This window comes from Chelonoidis abingdonii, chromosome 4, assembly GCF_003597395.2.
Source record: "Chelonoidis abingdonii isolate Lonesome George chromosome 4, CheloAbing_2.0, whole genome shotgun sequence".
NCBI classification, from domain to species: domain Eukaryota; kingdom Metazoa; phylum Chordata; order Testudines; family Testudinidae; genus Chelonoidis; species Chelonoidis abingdonii.
Window position 1 is genome coordinate 89,108,819 of NC_133772.1, and position 20,440 is coordinate 89,129,258.

At 40.5% G+C, this 20,440-nt stretch overlaps 1 protein-coding gene across 1 annotated transcript in view; it reads left to right on the forward strand.

The window, feature by feature from the left end:
• LOC116832825 (cytosolic phospholipase A2 epsilon-like) overlaps positions 1 to 15,657 on the forward strand; it is a 57,387-nt gene extending 41,730 nt beyond the window's left edge. The window contains 9 exon segments of the mRNA XM_075065851.1: positions 148 to 284; positions 1,006 to 1,228; positions 2,552 to 2,666; positions 5,404 to 5,541; positions 7,859 to 7,966; positions 9,063 to 9,254; positions 9,678 to 9,847; positions 13,561 to 13,747; positions 15,422 to 15,657. Of these exon segments, the coding sequence (XP_074921952.1) occupies positions 148 to 284; positions 1,006 to 1,228; positions 2,552 to 2,666; positions 5,404 to 5,541; positions 7,859 to 7,966; positions 9,063 to 9,254; positions 9,678 to 9,847; positions 13,561 to 13,747; positions 15,422 to 15,657 (1,506 nt within the window).
• Positions 15,658 to 20,440: the final 4,783 nt, after the last annotated feature.

Below are 20,440 nucleotides of genomic sequence, written 5' to 3' on the forward strand. Positions count from 1 at the left end.
ACATAAATCATGTAATTGCTCACAAACTGACATCGTTTTATATTGGCATTATCCATGCCTTTACCATTTCCATCCTTCATACAAATAATTTCTTATCTCTCACATTCAGTTGTTTTTCATCTGTCTTCTCCTCCATGTGTTGAGCAGGTGCCGGTGGTGGCAATCACGACAACAGGGGGTGGGACGAGATCATTAACAGCAATGTATGGCAGCCTGCTGGGTCTTCAGAAACTGAATATCTTGGACAGTGTTTCTTACATAACTGGTTTATCGGGCACTACATGGTAAGCTGACATGAGCAATGATTTTATTTGATCTTTCTGCATGCCACTATTATTTATTTATTAGTTATATAACACTGTTGGTTTGCATGACACTTTACAGATAAAAAATAAGCCCACATATTTCCCTGTGTATCCACTGAGAACAAAAATACCATAAGCTAAGCGGTGGGCAGTCACACTGACCAATTGCCTGTGCCACCTAATGCATACTGTGTGTGTCTTGGATCTCAGAAGTAGAGTTCAAATCACTGTTAAGAATGTATATTTATTTAAATGTCTATTACCTTTCTGTATTATGTCAATTATACCCTAGATCCATCATACTGAATCTTGTCTTTGGGATAGGATTGGAGATAGGAAGATGAAGGGGTGGGATTTTACATCCTGGCCATGCACACTGACCATTTCCTCCTACAGTGGAGTTGGAGATGTAATTTGCAGTTTGGGTAGACATACTTGCACTAGCTTTAGCATATTAAAATTACCAGTGTAGCCATGACAGCGGAATGGGCTAGCCACCATGAGAGCAATCCAATCAGAAACCCTAGGTGTGTACTCAGGGCAGCTATCCCATCCCACTGCCATGCAGCCTCAGCTACACTGCTATTTTTAGCAGGCTGTCTCAATAAAAGTAAGTGCTAGTATGTCTGCCCAAGGAGACTGTCTCCATCTCCAGTGTAGGCCTACCCATACTGTTTAATGTCCTATCTCTCTTCCTTAGGACTATGGCAAACTTGTATGAAGATGCTAAATGGTCACAGAAGTATCTGGAGGAAGCAATCAATAAAGCTCGGAAGCACGTGACCAAATGCAAGATTAAGGGTTTTACTTTGGACCGTCTGAAGTACTATTACAATGAGCTGAAAGAGCGGCGCCAAGAAGGACACAACACGTCTTTTATAGACTTGTGGGGACTCATGGTTGAATACATGCTACATGATGAGGTATTGAATAGACCATTCTTTTCAGAGACCTGATGAGCTTCTATCACTAAGAATGAGCAGAAAATAAACACGGAAAGGGATGCCTAGCCAACAACACTGTAGGGTTATTGAGGCAAAGAATTTGTTAGGATCTTTTGTTGCAAATAGATAAACTATATATTCAAATCCAAACACTGTTCTCTCTTTAAAAATGTGGCAGACCTATGGGTACCATGGCACCTTAAACTGTTCGAGCCAAGAAATTGCAACATGCCAGCCTTTGGCTGCCATTTTTTGTCTTTAAAAATCTGAATCCCTGGGATTCATTTTGTAATTCAGATGCCTATTTGCACATTGCACATGCTCAAACATTCATTTTTGGTTAAAAACTAAATTGACACTGTAAAATTGGCTTCAAGAAGGTGACACAAATCCTAGTTACATCACAGACCACTTGTTTCGTATGTGTTTGTAATACTGTCCTATTTCTATTCTCTCAGTGTTGTTTTTAGAGCTGGTTGAATTGCAGAAAAGAACATTCCTTGAATGTATTATTGTATGGATTTCACTTGTACTCACTGAGAAATGTATTTGTCAAATGGTATTAGATCAGCTATGGAGCTAGGTAAATCTGTTTTTAAAAAAGTATTTGACAAATGCATTTTTTTGGATGGAAAATGGTGAAATTTGTCAAATATATTTGCTAAATATTGGACAGGTCTTACTGTTATATATGCATATCTAAAGAATTTTAGAACAGCTAAGGAAGTAAAGCATGGATTTATTAAATCATTTGATGCTGGAATAACTCCAAAATGTTTTAAAAACTTCAGGCAATGTCACATTAGGATGAGTGCCATTAACAAGGTTGAAAAATTTTTTGTTTAGAAACAAACAGTATTTGAAAACTAGCTAAAATAGATTATTTCCTAATAATTTCTCTTTACAAGCAAAGAAGTTTAATGTATCAGATTCAATATAATGCATACCTCAGCACTTATCTGTCTGGAACATTGCAGCATAACCTGCCTAAGATGATCATAACTTAGACAGCTCCAGTCCCTGCTGCACTCTAGTCACCTGTCTCTTTTCATGAATTTCCCTTTCTGTGCTTGTTTGAATCTACAGTCAAACTGACCACATTTCTTAATAACATGTAAGCATCAAAGAATTGCTGCTGTTCCTGGGACTTTTGGGAACTTTGGAATAGCCTAGAGAAACATTTGTACACAGCCCCATGAGTTGAGAATATAAAAGAAAACCTGGCTGAAGTTCAGATGTTATATTATAAAAATTCAAACACACATCCATTTTTTCTTATTAATTATTTTCCTTCAAAAACAGAAAGATAACCATAAACTCTCGGATCAGCGACAGGCAATCAATGAGGGCCAGAATCCGCTGCCCATTTACATGGCTATCAACCTCAAAAACAGCTATAGTGCTCAAGATTTTAGAGGTAATGGTAATATTTTAGAGTATGTGATTTATATTCTAAGAAATCTTCATTCATTTTGTGTGATAAACCAGTTCCACTAACATTATAACCCTTTGTCCTTAGACTCAAACTAACCCTTTTTTTAAAGTTCAAAAAACTGTGGATACAGTTTTAAAAAATAATGTTAAATGTTTTTGTTTGGCGCATGTAGTCTTTTGAGTTCTGACCTGGACCAGAAATGAAAGTTCATTTCTAGCACAGCACATGTCAAGTTCAGAGTTTATCCTCACTACAAAAATCAGGAAGTCCCAAGACGCCTCAGATAAACCTGTGAACCTTTGGGTGCAATGCCAATCAAATATACATCTTATTTATTATTGATTTAATTATGCTTCCTTAGTATGAATAGTCAAGAGAAGAGAAAGCAAATAGAAGTACTGGGCTTCTAAACAGTGTTGGCCTGGAGGAAATAACTTTTACCTCAGCTATAATGTATGTCTGTTGTATCTAATGGTGACATCACAGCATCACGTGTGTTGTCATGTGGCTGTATAGTTCAGATATGTGAGGCACATGAACACATGTCACACAGGAATACAGAAGTTCCCACTGAAGACTTGGTATGATGCTTGGTCCTTTTAAAAAAATTTTTTTTTCATCTGTCTTCCTTAACGTATTTACAACCTTTACTGATAGTTGCTCTCCATTCAGGTCTCTCCTTGGCTATGTCTTCAAAGTTGTAACAATTTATGCTGCATAAGGTCAGTTTCTGCCTAAGGATGTCTTTGAAGTGTTTTTGTTGACCACCCTTCCTGTATTTTCCAAGTGTCACCATAGAGCTTTTTTTTGGGGGGGGAGACTGTCATTGCCCATTCTGATACCATAACCTATCCCTCTAGAATTTTCCAGAGGCCATTTCTACTCATCTTGTCAAAACAAATTGTTTAGATCAACAAAGACAGCATACAGTTCAATGTTTTGCTCAGTGCATTTTTCCTGAATCTGCCTCACAACAAATATCAGCCCTGTGGTGCTCCAAATTCACACTGGGTTTCTGGTAGAAACTTCTGTGATACTGTTTCCACAAGCTGACTGAGAAAAATGCAAGCAAGAATTTTACTATCAATAGATAGCATGGAGATATTCTGATTGTTACCTCAGTCAGGTTTGTAGCCTTTATTGTTGTAAAGATTAACTAGGATTGTATATTTTGAAGTCCTGAGGAATTTCCTTGGCTTCCCAGATATTCTTAATGATTTTATATACATAGCTGACAGTTTTGGAGCCTGCAGGTTCAAAGATTTCAGCTGGGATGCTATCTTAACCTGGTGATTTACCTGACTTCATTTGTTCAACAGTTTTTTTCACTTCCTCAGTGATAGATGGCTGGTCAGTTTCTTCATATATGGGGTACTAGGCTGGTTCCTCTAGCACCTGTTGGTTGCCCATAGAGGGGTGGTTGAGTAGCTCAGTGAAGTTCTACACTTATTTTTCAGAGATGCCTCTTGTCCTTGATTAAGGTAGATCCATCTGAACTCTTTAAAGGAGCTAGTCTGGATTTCAATGGGCCATAAATGGTCTTCAGGAACTCCTAAAACAACTTTGTGATCTTAGAATTGGCATATTGCTGTATTTCTTTTGCTTTCTTTTCCCACCAGTTATCCTGTAGAACATAAAGCTGTCTTTGATCCTTGGCTTGTGGATATTTGAACGTATCTTTCTTTGACGTTGATTCCTTGTCTGTGTGCCAAGACATAAACACATCTTTAATATAACCAATCCTGGTGCTATCCTTGATTTTTGCTTAGAGTTTCTTCTGAGGCTTGAAGAATGGCTGATTTGAATATATTCCACTTTTTGAGTAGATTCCTCTAAGTTTTCCCTTAGTTTTTGTTGATGAAATGGATGTCTCAGCTTTGCTTGGTTCAATTTTGATTTAATCTTGTTCAGCATTGTTTTGCTGAACAGCATTTAAATTAAAAAATGGCTCTGATCATCCCGTGGCCAGCTCAACAGTTTGTCCCTTGCACTGTTCCGGTGATCTTGATGACCCTGATGCCTCTTTGCCTTATCATGGCATAATCAATCAGGTGACAGTACTTTGGTCTTGGATGCATCCAAGAGGTTTTATGTCTGTTGGCTTGCCTGAAGACTGTGTTGATAATAACAAACTCATGCTCAACACACCATTGCTGTTTATTTTTCTGACTTCATTGCTCTTTATTACACCATTCCAAACCTCACTATCTTTTCCAACTCTGGCATTCTAGTCTCCCAGAAGTATGAGCGTGTCTTTGCAGGGTATAGATTTAATTATGTCATCCAGATCAGAATAGGACTGTTCCTTTGTTTGTTCTGTACTGTTCACTGTTGGAGCATAGGCACTTAAAAGACTCTTAGAGCATGATTTTCCAATGGGAATTTGACCTATATAAAACGTTATAGATGAACAACTATAGCTGAGTACTAATGGGTTTGTTCAGTCCAAGCTCCTTCCTTCCCCAAATTGCTGTATTAATGGACCTCAGTCCGTACATGGAGTTACCATCCCCTGCTGATGTATGAGGAAAATTTGCTTTCTAGGCTTATCGGTGTTGCAACCAGTATTGAACAGAAATATAGCTAGTTACAAAATCTGATGGTTTTTAAATTATAATTATACACAAAGATGTTGATTTTTTTCTAGTCATATGATATGAATGTCTTTCTCCACAGTCTAGCACTGCAGTAAAAGCCTTTTTTGTTGCTCTCACTATAGAATGGTTGGAGTTCACTCCCTATGAGGTGGGATTCTGGAAATATGGAGCATTTATTCGCTCAGAAGATTTTGGAAGTGAATTTTTCATGGGAAGGCTGATGAAGAAGTTCCCAGAAAGCCGGATTTGCTACATGGAAGGTAATGGTTATCTAGAGCAAATGTTAACCTAATAAAAATACAGCTGGGTGTATAACTAGGCATTGGAGAGCAAGTGATCTGTCACTGGTGACACTGGTGTGGAATCACCTGCCAGAAATCTACGCATGGTATCACCTGTGCCACTAACAGATAATGATTTTCCATGTGAATTTAAATTGTCCTAGTGTAACTAAACCTGTTGTTTGTTTGGTTTAACTGTGCTATGAAACCAGGCAACTGACAAACATAGGGCAGCTGCTAGGTTCTATATACCTTTACTTGAGTTGATTTGTCCAACATTGGCATTTGCTACCTTTTATGTCACAATTATTTGGAATTCAGCCCTTTTCTGTTTTAAAGCCTGACTTGAAACTGACCAGACCACAACAAATTTGAACCTGACCCAAGCTAGAGATCAGTGAGTTGTTTTCATATCCGACCTGAACCCAACTCTTGCAGTTAAGTCCTGTTGGAGTTGGGTCGGGTTGCAAGGGTCTCAAGTGTAATGGGGGTGGGGAAGGTGTGGGAGAGAATGGGAGGGGGCAACTGGTGCCATTGCCTGCAGAGCCAACGGCTACTGCACCTGTTGTAGCTGTGCCCAGGGGGAGGATGGCGGTAGTAGCTGGAGTTGCTTCAGTTTCAGCCTTTCAGTGGCTGCCAGGATCCCTGGCATTGTGCCCCATCTGTGATGGTTCCACACTTTGGCTTCCCTGCCCAGGGCCCCAGCAGCACTGGATGAGCCCCTGGCTTCCCGCACCACCTCCTGCGGGTGCTGCCACACAGACAATGGGGAGCCTGTGCAGGCAAGTCAAGTGTGGAGCTGCCTACAGGGTGCAAGGGCAGAGTTTTGCTTCCCGCAGTTGCTGCACAGTCCGCAGGAGGGAATGATGAAAGAAGAGGCAATGGCAGCAGGGTTGGGTTCAGGAGGTTTGGCATGGTAATGTGAAGCAGGGTGTCTTCTTGTTACAGCATTGCCCTCTGTGGACTTAGGTCTACTTGGGTCTAATTTTAAAGCCTAATCCGAACATGATCTGAGCTCAAGAATTTTGAGTTGTTTTTGTATGTGGAGAAATTGGAGAGGGTCCAGAGAAGACCAACAAGAATGATTAAAGATCTTGAGAACATGACCTATGAAGGAAGGCTGAAAGAATTGGGTTATTTAGTTTGGAAAAGAGAAGACTGAGAGGGGACATGATAGCCGTTTTCAGGTATCTAAAATGGTGTCATCAGGAGGAGGGAGAAAACTTGTTCACATTAGCCTCTAATGATAGAACAAGAAGCAATGGGCTTAAACTGCAGCAAGGGAGATTTAGGTTGGACATTAGGAAAAAGTTCCTAACTGTCAGGGTAGTTAAACACTGGAATAAATTGCCTAGGGAGGTTGTGGAATCTCCATCTCTGGAGATATTTAAGAGTAGGTTAGATAAATGTCTATCAGGGATGGTCTAGACAGTATTTGGTCCTGCCATGAGCGCAGGGGACTGGACTCAATGACCTCTCGAGGTCCCTTCCAGTCCTAGAGTCTATGAGTCTGAGTATCTGACCTGACCCACACCCAACCCTTGTTGTCAGGTTTGGGTGGGGCTGCTAGGGTGTACTTTGCAGCATAGTCCAATTGCTAACTTTTAACTGTAACTCGTGAGAAAATGTTCATCAAAACAAGATTTTGACCAAAAATGAAACAGAATGTTTTGACTTATTCTATTCTTTTCCATTTGGCACTTATTTGAATCCTGATACATATAACAACATAGCATTGAAATGTAGCCTAATAAACATCAACATCATTAAACAGAACAGTAATGTTCTGAAACAGTAGAATACAAACAGCTTTTTAATGCAATCTTCAGAGAGCTAATAATGTTATTCAAAATTAAATACTAATAGCAAAGGGAGAGAGAGAGTGAGATAAAAAAGGAACAAAATATCTGTTTTTCTAATGAAATATGGAGAAGCTGTAAAGCTGAGATGGGAAGATAACTTGAAAACTGGTACCTTATGTAGTTAAACAATTTAACATTTTCTGAGTCTGACTTTACTTGGAACTAGATACCATTTAAAGCTCCTACAGCTGAAGTAGTTATAACAGTAGCTCAGATAGGCTCCAGTCTTGCAGACACTTGATTTCAATGGGAATACTCATGCAAAGAAGTGTAAGCATATGTGTAAGTATTTGCAGTATTGGAACTATGCCCACAAAGATGTCTATAAAATTTGGAAGGAAATGTTCAAGGAGTAGGACAAAAGATGGTTTTTAATTAAAATGCTTTCAAGACTTCATCAAATTAGTTTCCATTGAATCTCTTCCACTTTACAGGCATGTGGAGTGGTATATTTTCCTTGGATGTGATGTACTTCTGGAATTTAGCCTTTGATTCAGAGGACTTCTGGTACAGATGGACTAAAGATCGAGTAGAAGACATTGGTGGGTGATTTATCTTTTTTTTTTTTTGTCATTCACCTCTTGTTTTTGTTTTCCCGTACTTGGTACGCCACATTTGTCTGATGTATAAATAATACACACTAATTTTGAAGGGATTTTAAAGCCTTACTGCAAAGATAGCATAGTCAGAGGGGGAAGGGGAGGAAAGGGGTTAACAGGATCTTCTATTGTTGTGAAGCAATCTCTTTGCTTGATTTAGGAGCTGCTTTGCCTTGAGTAAGGGAGATGCAAAGGAAAAATATTCAAGGGTAATTGCCAAGTTACCACCTCAAAAGTTGAGGGAGCAGTATTGTCTTCATAGAAGGCCCTTGACCCTGCATACTGTTCCCTGCACCATACACCAAATCATAGGCATCAACTCCATGGGGACTCTGGGGCTGGAGCACCCACAGAAAAAAATAGTGGGTGCTCAGCACTCACCAATGGGCCCTGCTGATCAGCTCCTCCCACCTGCCAGTGGGCCCTGCCGATCTGTTCCTCTCCCTCCACCCCAGCACCTCCTGAACGTGGATTAGCTGTTCAGCAGTGAGCAGGAGGCGCTGGGGAGGGAGAGTGGAGCAGGGGCAGGAAGAGGCAGAGCAAGGGTGGGGCATATTCGGCAAAGGGGGTGGAACGGGGGGGGAAGAGACGGGTTGGGGCAGGAAGAGGCGGGCAGGGGTGGGGACTTGGGTGAAGGGGTGGAGAGGGGGTGGGGTCTGGAGCAGAGGTTGAGCACCCCCCGAGAAATCAGAAAGTTGGCACCTCTGCACCAAATTACAAATGGGGCACCATTCTAGTTAAGTCTAAAATATTAGATTTTAATTGTAGACTTAATGTTTTATTTGTGGGTAGTAGTTCATTTAATGTACTGAGCTTTTGTGGGGTTTCTTTATCATTTTGCTCCCACTCTCAGTTTTATTTGGATTCAAAGCTGTAGCTTTTTACAGTTATCCTTTTTATGGGTTGGCCAGAAATTCAGTTTATGAATGATTGCATTATTCTTATTCTTATTATTCTTTATTGCTGCAGAGAACTCCCCACCCCCAAATTAATCTAGATAAACTAAGAATTTTAGATTTTTTTCCTTCCCTTTCTGCAGAGGAGGATCCTGTTCTGCACATAAAGCCTCATGAGACAAAGACTCGCCTGTTGACTCCTGCAGGCGCCCTTTCTACTGCTTTCCGAGATGTCTTAACAGGGCGCCCGACAATTGCAGAATTCCCCAATTTCCTAAGGGGCTTCCAGATGCACAATAAGTACCTGGAGAATGAGCATTTTTCCACATGGAAAGGCACAGTAATAAAGCATGATTTGCAGTGGTATATTTTGAGATGGTTTGGAATGTACTGAGGAGAGCTGTGTGCTATGAAGAATATGTGGATTTCGTGTTTAAATTCCATCTCCCCTTCCTCTAGCACTGAAGTTTGAACTAAAGTTCAGTCTGTTGGCTTGTACAGGGCTGAATGTTCGTAATGAAATTGCTTTGTTGGGTCTCAGTTAATTTTTTGTGGGGTTGCATGTCACCAGGCACAGTGACTGCAAAGTTGTGGGGAGGGGTAAAATAGATAGACAAAAAGGCTGAAAACAATGTCAGGTTGCAATGGGGTATGGGCAGAATTCTCCTTTCTTCTCTTTGACCCATTTATTATTATTCATCAGGGAAGCAGCTCATCTGTTCTTATGGTAGTTATAACAGGACATGTTTGTATTTCAGACACTGTGATAGACACTTACCCTAACAAACTAATTGAAACAGCACAGCACCCTCTATCCCTGGCAGATACTGGATTTTTTATCAATACCAGTTACCCACCACTCTTGATACCTCAGAGGAAAGTGGACGTCATCCTGCATTTAAATTACAGTGGAGGATCACAGACATTGGTGAGAAGAGTCAAATTATCCTTTGGTTTTTCCATTATGGCCATTTGCCTCAAAGTGTTTAGCATTTAGTAGCCAAAATCATAGGCACCAATTCTGTGGGTACTCCAGGGCTGGAGTATCCATGAAGAAAAATTAGCTGCTGCTTAGCACACCCTGGCAGCCAAGCTTTCCCCTACCACCCACTCCAGCCCACCGATCAACTCCTTATCCCGCTCCCAGTGCCTCTTGCATGCTGTGGAACAGCTGTTCCACCGTATGCAGGAGGTGCTGGGAGGAGCGGGGATGGAGTGTGCTCGGGGGGGAGTGGGAGAGGGAAGAGGTGGGGTGGGGCCTTGGGGGGATGGGTGGAGTGGGCCCCCTCACTATCACCTGGGGCTGAGCACAGATTGAGCGCCCCTGGGGAAAATTAGAAGCTGACGCTTGTGGCCAAAATTACTAACTTTCCGATAGTAGAAGAGGAAATTGATTCCAGAAGAATGAAACTTCATTTAGTTTGCACTACTAGTTCGACAATGGCACACCTCTTTGCCTCAGAAACTGTGGCCTAAATTCTTTATTTAATTGACACTATCTATGCTTCTAATTCTCTGTTTTAATTACTAAATCTGTCAATGGCCGATCTGACAAGAAATCCTAACAACGGCATTGGTCCATTACTAGTTCAAAATGGTAGAATTGTTAATAATAATGCTGAAAAATAGAGGTGTTTGATAAATCTTTCTGTTCTGTGTATTGTACTTGAAACAGGACTTAATTCAGGGAAGTCCTATGGCCTGAGTTATGCAGGAGGTCAGATAATAGATGATGACAATTGCCCTTAAAAATCTACGAATCTATGTTATTCCAACAAATTCACGGAAGATAATTTATGAAGCAATTCTCAGTGTTCCTCAGTAATTTTCTAGTAAAACTAGGAAAAGTATTGGGCAGGCACATACAATAAGAAAAAGGTAATTATTAAGGCTGATAAAAATTTCTTGTGAAGAAAATATACCTACCAAAAAGTACAGTTGTGTTGAAACTGATTTTTTTGTGGGGGGGAATGTCAGTTCCAACAAAAATTAGATTTTCCTACATTAAATCTCAAATGACAAATCAACATTTTGAAATGAAACTCATTTTTTCATTTTATTGCAACTTACACAGTTGTGTCATTTCAACTTTTTGGTTTATAAAAAACCCTAAAACCCCAACATTTTATTTCAAAATGGTGACTTGAAATGGCAGTTTTAATTTTGGACTTAAAATGTTTCATTCTGGGTTTCTGAAACTCAAAAACTTGAAACAAAATAACATTTTAAGTTCTGTTCTATGTAAGTTTTCATATTGTGCTCATTACCATAATATCGGAGTGCCTTCCAGTATTGCATTAAGCAATGTGACTACACATCTGTCACATGCTGTTTGTTCTCTCATTTTCTCCCCAGAGGGAGAAGTGCATGGTGTGTCTTGTTTGGTAGGTGATGGTTGTTAAATAAATGTACCTGTTGATTTGTATTCCTATTAGAGGAGGCAAGATCAACGAAATTGCCCTTGCACTTGGAGTGGAAAGTGATGAGGTTTTTGATGGTCCTTTGTTTGTGGGGGAGTTCTTTTCACTGTCTCAGATCACCCCTGGAGAAGGTTATATCTCCTGCACAGACCAGCTTTACTCTTATTGTGGAGAGTTCCATTGTGACATAGGAGTGAAGTTGTCTAAATGAAATGAAAAATGTTTCATTTTGAAATGTTGATTTGAAACAAAAAATTTCACTTTTAATCAGTTCAAATGTTTCTGAATAAAAAACTGTTTTCTTTTTTTCTAAAATATGTAAGATGAAGATTTTTTTTGTCGTTCAAAATTGCTGACAGGAAAAATTTCAGTTTTCTGACTAGTTCTTATAGCGACAGCGTTCATCACAAAATTACATGTAATTACATGGCTATTACTTCCTTTTTGATTAGATGATATGGGGTTTTCTGGCAGCTGACTCTGTGGTAGATGGGACAATTCAATACCTTTTGGACTCAAATTTCTACAAGGTCTTTCATTAACTAAATTTGCATGTTACAATTATCCCAATGAAGGATGAACTGTAGTTGGAGCACTAGCCCAGGGTTTGGGAAGTCCAGGTTCAATTCCCTGCTTCCCCACAGACTTTGTGTGACAATGAGTAAGGGTACGTCTACACTGCACGATTATTTCGAATTAGCTTAAACCGATATTACAAAACAGATATAATAAAATCGGTTTAGCGCGTCCACAGTGGGATCCCGAAATCGATTGTTTGCGTCCATGGTCCAAAGCTAATCAATCCGATTTCGGAGCGGTGCACGTGGGGTAGCTGTTCCTCACTATGCCATAGTTTCCCACTTCGTGTTGGCAGACACAGTGCCTGATGGGCAGAAAACACGCCCCGTGGTGCTGCGGTACAGCCTCACCCCTCCTTTGTGAAGCAGCAACAACCTTTGGCCCGCCTTTTGCGCGGGTGCATTGGCAGAACGCCATAGCCAGCAAATCATTTCCCTTTTTTTTTTCACGTGTTGGGGGGGGAAATAAACTGAGGAGCTGTTCCGTGAACCGACGCCAGACACTGTGTTGGTGAAACCTACAGAAATGGGAGCTCAGCAAGAATGCAAAATATTTCAGAGAGCTGTGGACTGTGGATAGGTGAGTCCTCAGTACCCCCTCCCTCCTTCAGAGGTCCATTTGAGTCTCGCTTCCGTTACGCTTGTCAACAGCGCTGTGTACCTGGAGTTTTTTATTCAAACGCTTTGGCATTGTGTTCTGTACAGGAGCTGGAATACAACAGGATTTGTTCCTCCCATACAGGATCAGAACTAGTATCTCCGTACGTCTAAATGCTGGAGCCTTTTTTGATTTCAAACTGCATCGCAGCCGTGCTGATCAGAGTCCAGCTGGGCAAGTAGGAAATGATGCAAAATCGCGGCGGCTTTCCTGTTACTTGCCGCTGCATCCAGTTAGTGCTGTGCAGAAGCGTCATAGTTGCGCACTCTGGATGCCGCCTCGGAGGCCAATAACGTCGATTCGTCCACATGAACCCTATCCGAGTATCTATCGAATTTAGCGCTACTCCTCTCGTTTGGGAGGAGTTCCGAAATCGATTTAAGGAGCCATTTAACTCGATATTAATGACGTCGTGTGAACGGATACAGCGTTAAATCGGTATATCGGCCATTAAACCGATTTAAAGTCGCAGTGTAGACCTGGCCTAAGTCACTTAGCTTTTCTGTGCTTCATCCTCTGATCTGTGAAGAGGGGATAATTGCACTTCCCTACCTCAGAGGGGTGATGTGAAGCTAAATACATTAAAGACTGTAAGATGCTCGGATACTTTGGTGATGGGGCCCATATAAGAAATATACATATACTCTTTGGGCTTTCCTCTCTGATGTTCCTTTTCAAAATCTATTTAATGAATCCCCTTACTCGGTAGTAGACTTAAATTAATACTTTAGTTTTCAGCTGCCTGTGGAATCTATGCTACTGTAACTGCTTTCTCATTTTGTTTAAAGTGCTACAGGGAGCAAAATAAACTGCAACATGAGTATTCTATGATGTAGTCTTTCTCCAACCTCCTGTATTCCCGTAGGAATTCCTGTGTAACCCCTGGAGTATAGAAAGGCAGTTTATCATTAGTTACTGTGTTTCAGGAAATCCTGGTCTTTGTCCCTTCTCTGAGTTCTAAAATCTTTCTTCTGTGATGATTCAGCCTCTGGACCTAATTGCGAAGTACTTCTCGGAGCAGGGAATCCCATTCCCCAGAATCGAGATAAGTGACGAAGACCGGAAAAATCTAAAGGAGTGCTATCTGTTTGAAGATGCTGAGAGTCCAAGAGCTCCTATAGTGCTTTTTTTCCCATTGGTAAATGACACCTTCAAAAAATACAAAGCTCCTGGTAAGTTATCAGCAGACAGTAATGTTATCTCCCTGATCTGCCTGTCCTGCCCATTTTATATCTGATGACTCTCTGTTGGCTGTATCCTCCTTTCTCATTTCAATATGATCAACTTTTCCATGGACAAGAATGACCATTTTCCCTGAGTCAATGCCACTTAACCATCCATCATTAAAGGCACAGTGCTAATTTTAGCCACACAGTTATTTTGATCTCACACACACGATGTTGTCTTGCTGTATATAAATGAAGATTAACTTAATCAAAAATGCAAATCCTTAAAATGGAGGATCTAGAAACACTATATTGTTGAAGCGATGCCCAGAACCACTACAAGCTTCGTTGACATCTACTGTTTTGGGGTTTTTTTACACACATTTAAAGGCATGTGTCATACACTTGGGTCTTGACGGGTTGAGAACTTTGCTTTCCGCATTGTTGATAAATTGTATAGTCAGTTGCTTGACCACACTTCAGTTTGTTATGAAATATACTCAAGAAACCAAATAACCAATGTCGGTCAGGTTCATTGCTATAACTCAATAATAATATAGTACAGGAAAAAGGTTGTATGAGATGCCACACTCAGAGAAGCCATCTTATGCAGCAGTGTTACATACACCTTATGCAGAAGGTGTGCTCCCAAAGTTACACCTCATGAGCCATGTTTTTATACCCTGCGGGTTTACAAGCAAAAGATGTTGTGTACATTATCTGAAACGGGATTTAAACGATCAGCTTTCTACTTTGTTTTTCTGGTACTATGATGTACTTCTCTCTCTGTTCTGAACACCTGCATTTCAGGCACCAACAGGCATCAAAGCAACTCCTAGGTTTGTACTCGGGTAGAAGAATCATATGTCTTGTCCAATTTTCTTTGGGACATTCCAGTACAGGCCTGTGAGAGTAACTCCCGTTCTGTTGCTATGGTAAAGAACTCATCTGTCCTGATGTTGACAGCTTTCTTAATTGCACAAGCCAAAACTTACTTCAGGGATGCAACGGGTTATGAGATACTTAGCATAAGTGAGCAGCATTGTATAAAAATCATAGGCCAATTTAGGCCATATAACCGCTGTATTTGTGCTTAAAGATATTTGTGCTGAACACTTACTAATACCTTTTATTAATAGATGTATATATGCTAGCCAGCGGTCAATGGTATCAACAGTCTGCTCACTGAATGGGTCATCGTTTTCCCTTCAGTATGGCCAGTCTGTGTCGGCTGGGTCATTGTTTCACTGATTATAATATATTTTTGAGTGGCCATCTGTCTTTTACATTTTCTCCCACTCTCAGTATTCCATTTTGTTTTTGCTCACTACCATTGAGGAATCTTTCTTTCTAGATTGGGGAAGCAGATATGCAGATCATGTAGGTCCCCTGTAAATGATACTCAAAGGGCTGACCTGTAGTAAGTGTCGTTACAACGGGTTCTTCCCCATCCTAACCCTATCAGCAATCTGGTTTTCATCAGTTCTGAAGAGTGGTGATGTAGAGATTGAAAAACTTGATTTTGCTTGAGATACTTGTACATCCCTGTGGCAATTAGCTTTGCAAGCTATCTCGCTAGAGAGAAATCTCCCTCCCTGGCCAATTATTGTCTTGTTAATTGTTATAAGCTCCAAACTGCAGTAATGTTTCATTGGTAAAACTTGCAACATTTTTTCTTAGGTGTGGAACGCAGCCCCACAGAGATGGAGGAGGGGAAAGTTGATGTCTCCAGTCCCCTTTCCCCATATACTACAAGGGAGCTCTCATTCAGTGAAGAGAATTTTGACAATCTGGTGAAAATGACTGACTACAATATCCTGAATAATGAAAACTTGATTATTCAGGCCTTGCGCACAGCAGTGGAACGGAGGAAACATCAAGTTCCCATATACTATAAGGGAGCTCTCATTCAGTAAAGAGAATTTTGACAATCCGGTGAAAATGATTGACTATAATATCCTGAATAATGAAAACTTGATCGTTCGGGCCTTGCGCACAGTAGTGGAGTGGAGGAAACAGGAAATAAAATAGTCACTCTCCAGTAGACTTAATCTCTCAGGATTCTACTTCTTGTGTCTTCCACTATGTAGAGAGACCAAAGCCTTCTGATGGCTTGCTAATGTTATATATCTAATAGTAGCCTCATCATCATGCCTCCATGGACTCCAGTTCATCCAGTTAAGTGAAGGTTCAAATAAACAGAGTTTGCTAAATCACGTCATGACCAAGACTTTACAGATGGTTCAGTTGCAACCAAACTTCACACCATCAAGGTTAAATTTTAGATTTTCTTACCTTATCAGTTTATCCCAGATATACATTCATTTTAAGTTAAAGAAGTGCACCTTGTCATGTTAATAAAATATGCAACCCATTAAAGGATATTTTAACATGCTCACACAAAAATATAACTGTGTCTGAATCATCCTATTAAAAAGTCAGTAATTCTTTGTTTTCTGCCAGAAAAGCTTTGTGAATTGGAGTCTTTATAGCACACAGCTAATCCATTTTGCTGGCACTATTTCATTGTCGTGGACACACAGGAGAAGAGTCTGTCATCATTGATCTGATTATTTGTCTCTTGTCTCTGTTATTTTCAATTGGCTCTCTCTGCTGCCCTTAGCTCTTCAGTTTGATGACTCTTTGGCATTCTTAAAAAAAATCTGTGAAGTCGTCACTGTCCATAAACAATATCACAGGGTTCAGTGATTTTTGTTACAACTCATTTTCACTGCCACACAAATTGTTAAATAACACATTATTAAAGGAGTAGTTCAAGGTGTATCTTTTCATAGGTTGCCATGCATAAGGCAGCATGCAGATTATTAGGAATGTGCAACTTTGATAGTGATTTTCATGATATGTTATTTGTGTGACCAGATGTTGACTAGAAATATGTGGATCTCAAGTGTTCAACTTACCCAGCCTTCAGGTAGAAACACCTTCCTTCCCCTTCCCCAAGTGGCCTAAAATACCTCTCCCCACCAGTCTAACCTCTTTTGGAGCTGGATGGCCCTTCAACTTCTCCCTGATCTTCAGGAGGTAGTAGTTAGCCACAACCCTTGCTGTAAATGGTCTTCTAGGTGGCTGCCCTGGGTGGTTCCTCTCTCTCTCACCTAACTTAGAAACATTTTGAAGGTTGATAGTTGCTTGTGACAATGTTCCCACAATCCTGCAGCAGCTAGATCATTCATGAACTATTCCTGCAGACAGTGCTAGCACTAGGCAACATGGCTGAGGTGTTCATCAGGCCTTGCCGCAGCCTCTAAGGAAACCCCAGGCATTTTCTAGCTGCAGCTAAGGGGCTCATACTCTTGTTACCTATTTACAACCCAGAGCCAGTGAATCAGAACTGACAGTGAGAATGAGAGTGTGTTTTGCTCATGCTCAGGCAGGATGAACAGGATACTTCTAGCTCATCCAGAAGACTTTTCTGGACATGGGTGGGAGCAAAAAACAAGGCTGTTCCCTCAGAGAAACAGTGTTAGGGGGCAGTCAATTGGAACTACTTGAATATTGGATGAAGAGAAGTAGGCCATCATTTTTACCTACTGTAGTGGTTATACAGTAGGTATGGACTTGAAAGGATATGATGTAATCCTGTTTTTGTGTGCATGTTCTGCACCTTTAAACATAGAGAAGTCTCCCTGCCTGTGACAAAGACAGTTGTGAGACAGCCATAATTGTATGTTTCAGGTCAGACTCGGTATGTAACAGAGTTAGCAACAGTTGCTCACTCTATCATGGAAATCTATATATGTACTTTTGTTGTTTGTTTCGTAATTGGAAATAAAACATTCAGACTGGAGGTACATGTTTTACTCTTTTGCATATGGGGAAATACAGACTATAAAAAGATTCAGGTCTGAAGTGATTTCAATGGCATAGGCAGAATGCTCTTCATTTATTATATCATTTTGCCAGCTACCTTTCAATTCTTAGTTACACCTATGAAAAGAGAGTTGAAAGATTAGCACTGTTTCTACTTTATAGAGCAGATGACTAAGAGAATGCATCATAGAGGAATATAAATTATAAACGGTACAATATAGAGATCAGTTGGGTACTCCTATTTATCCTTTTCATAACACAAGGGGAACCTTACATGAAAAAGGTTTACATGAATACTAAGAATGTCATCCATTGTTATACTAGATAGAATAAATATATGCAGATAGCAATTCTCATGCTCCAGGGCACAAGACAATATATCACTGCCTGGTATTAGGAAGGATCTTTTCCCACAAGCACACTATTGCAAAATTGTACTATTATGGGGGTTTTACAGTGGGAAAATTTTGCTACAATATTTTTTGTCTGAATTTGTTGATTCAGCAAAATTGAACCATTTTGTGGAGAAGGTTCAATTTGGCTGAAGTTCCAATGGGTCTATTGGAAACCTGACCATTTTACTAGATGCTTACCAATCCAGCTCCTTGGCAGCTTGGACCACCAGGGTCCATGGCTTTGTGGCAGCTCAGCTCTCCATCAAGACTGCCTCAGGGTCATGAATTCCAGTGCTTGCAGGGTCTATGGCCCTAGGGTAGCCCACCAGGAGACTACCACAGACAGGGCAACCTTAGTGCTTCTAGTGTGACTCTGGGGCAGCCCCACAGCAGGACAGCCCTGGGACTGTATTCTCTTTTGTGGAGAATGATTAAGTTTTTGGTTATCATTCAGAATGAATCCAGATTTTTAAATATCAAAATCTTCTACAAAACAGAACCTCTTTCCTCACCCAGCTCTATTTTACAATGCCCCCATAAACTTCAGGTACTGACCACTGTTGAAAATAGAATCCAGTATGGCATTTCCTATAGTGCTGTGTTCCCTTGTGAAAGGGTGAAGATTTCACTGCTGGAAGAAAGAATCACAGTACCATTCAGTCCCTGCTGACTCTGAGGGGACTCTGTCAAGACAAAGTTGCTGTATCTGCCACGGCTTGTAGAATCCATCCCTGGACAAGCACATGGACACAGGAGCTATTCACGAGCTGCTGAGGGCTAGCTTCAGGACTGCTTCAGTTTGGACCCTGGTTCCAGTAGCCGCTATGGTGGCAAACAATTGTTGTTCACGGGCAGAGGGCAGGGGGACTACCATTTACTTCCCTTGGCAGTGAGGGTGTCACTGCTGAGGCTGAGAGCAGTGATTCCAGATGGAGTGCATGGTAGGGTGAAGCTCACAGGAGCAAGAACTCAAAGGAAGAGCTCTGGTGGCTGGCAGCTTACAAGGTTGCCAGGTGAGAATGAAGGTGGGAAGAATCAAGATTTTTTCAGAAAATTCACTGAGACAAACTTAAAGGCAAAAGGAGTCAAAAATCAAAGATGTGGAAGAACTTGTAACATTCACCAGACTTTTTGTGGAAGTTCTAATACATTTAGAGACCCCCCCCAATAAGATAACTTTTTCATACCAATTTAATGTAAACAGTCCTGTCCACTAGCCCTGATGGAGTTTAGTATGTAGAATAAGTCTGACATTTTTGGATTAATTTAATTTTGAGTTATGAATGGACCCCCCCCAAATAAAAGATAACAAACTCCCAACCAGTCCAATTTCCCAAAAGTGCTTAATAAATGTGGTAATTTTCTGGTTAGGAAGTTTTATAGTTGCTGCTTAAAGGATGGCTTTGTGTGTTTATATCCTCACACTACATGGTGTCAGGAGTGAGTGATTCCCTTTCTATAAAGGAAAGAAAAGAGACCCCCTCCACCTAGACTAGCAGCGTGGTGAGTGAGTGGGGAAAGTTGAAAATAATAATAATAATGTAATACAAGGACTAACAACTCCTGTACTAGGATTGCCAGCAATACAAGGACTACACCTAGCAGAGAAATTGGAAAGCATTAATGGAAAAAACACAAAACAACAACCAAAACCCACACACAATAACAACACCACAAGCTGTACTGGAGTTGTAGCCATACCTTTTCACAGGCCTAGGAAAGCCGTCAGTAGAGTACAAAATAAAACTGGTTCCATCAGTAACTCCCTTTGCTCTCACAGCCCATGCTACATCCCTATATCCTTGCTAGGGAAAGTAAAAGAAAAATTAAAGAGAATGGAAGACATAGGGATTATTTCCCAGATAGGAGAACCAACTGACTGGCATGGAGGGATGCTTGTAATACCAACACACAATGGCAAAATACAAATTTGTGTGGATCTTGCACAACTTAATAAAAGCATATACAGAGAAAGATGTGCTTCCTACAGTTGACCAGACATTAACTCAGTTATCAGAAGCCAAAATTTTCTCAAAATTAGATGCTACAACACCTTCTGGCAAATCACTCTGGCTAAAGAATCTATATCATTAACAACATTCATCACCCCATTTGGCATGTCTTCAGCACCAGAACATTTCCAAAAGAGAATCTCTCAGATCATGTCAGGTTTGCCTGGCATCCTTTGCTATGCAGATGATGTGTTGATATATGGGAAAGAGGAAAATGATAACATGCAGTTTTGACATGCGTCCAACAGACTGGCCTCATTCTGAATGAGAAATGTGAATTTGGAAAGGAGCAGATAAAATTTGTCAGAGCCATAGTTAGCAAACAGGTACTTCATCCAGATTCAGGCAAACTGAAAGCATTACTTGCCTTACCTGAACCCAAAAATGTCTCTGGGTATGACAAATCCTTTTGCGAGATTCTTACCAAGAAATCTTAAGATATTTCTTTAATGGTCACAATA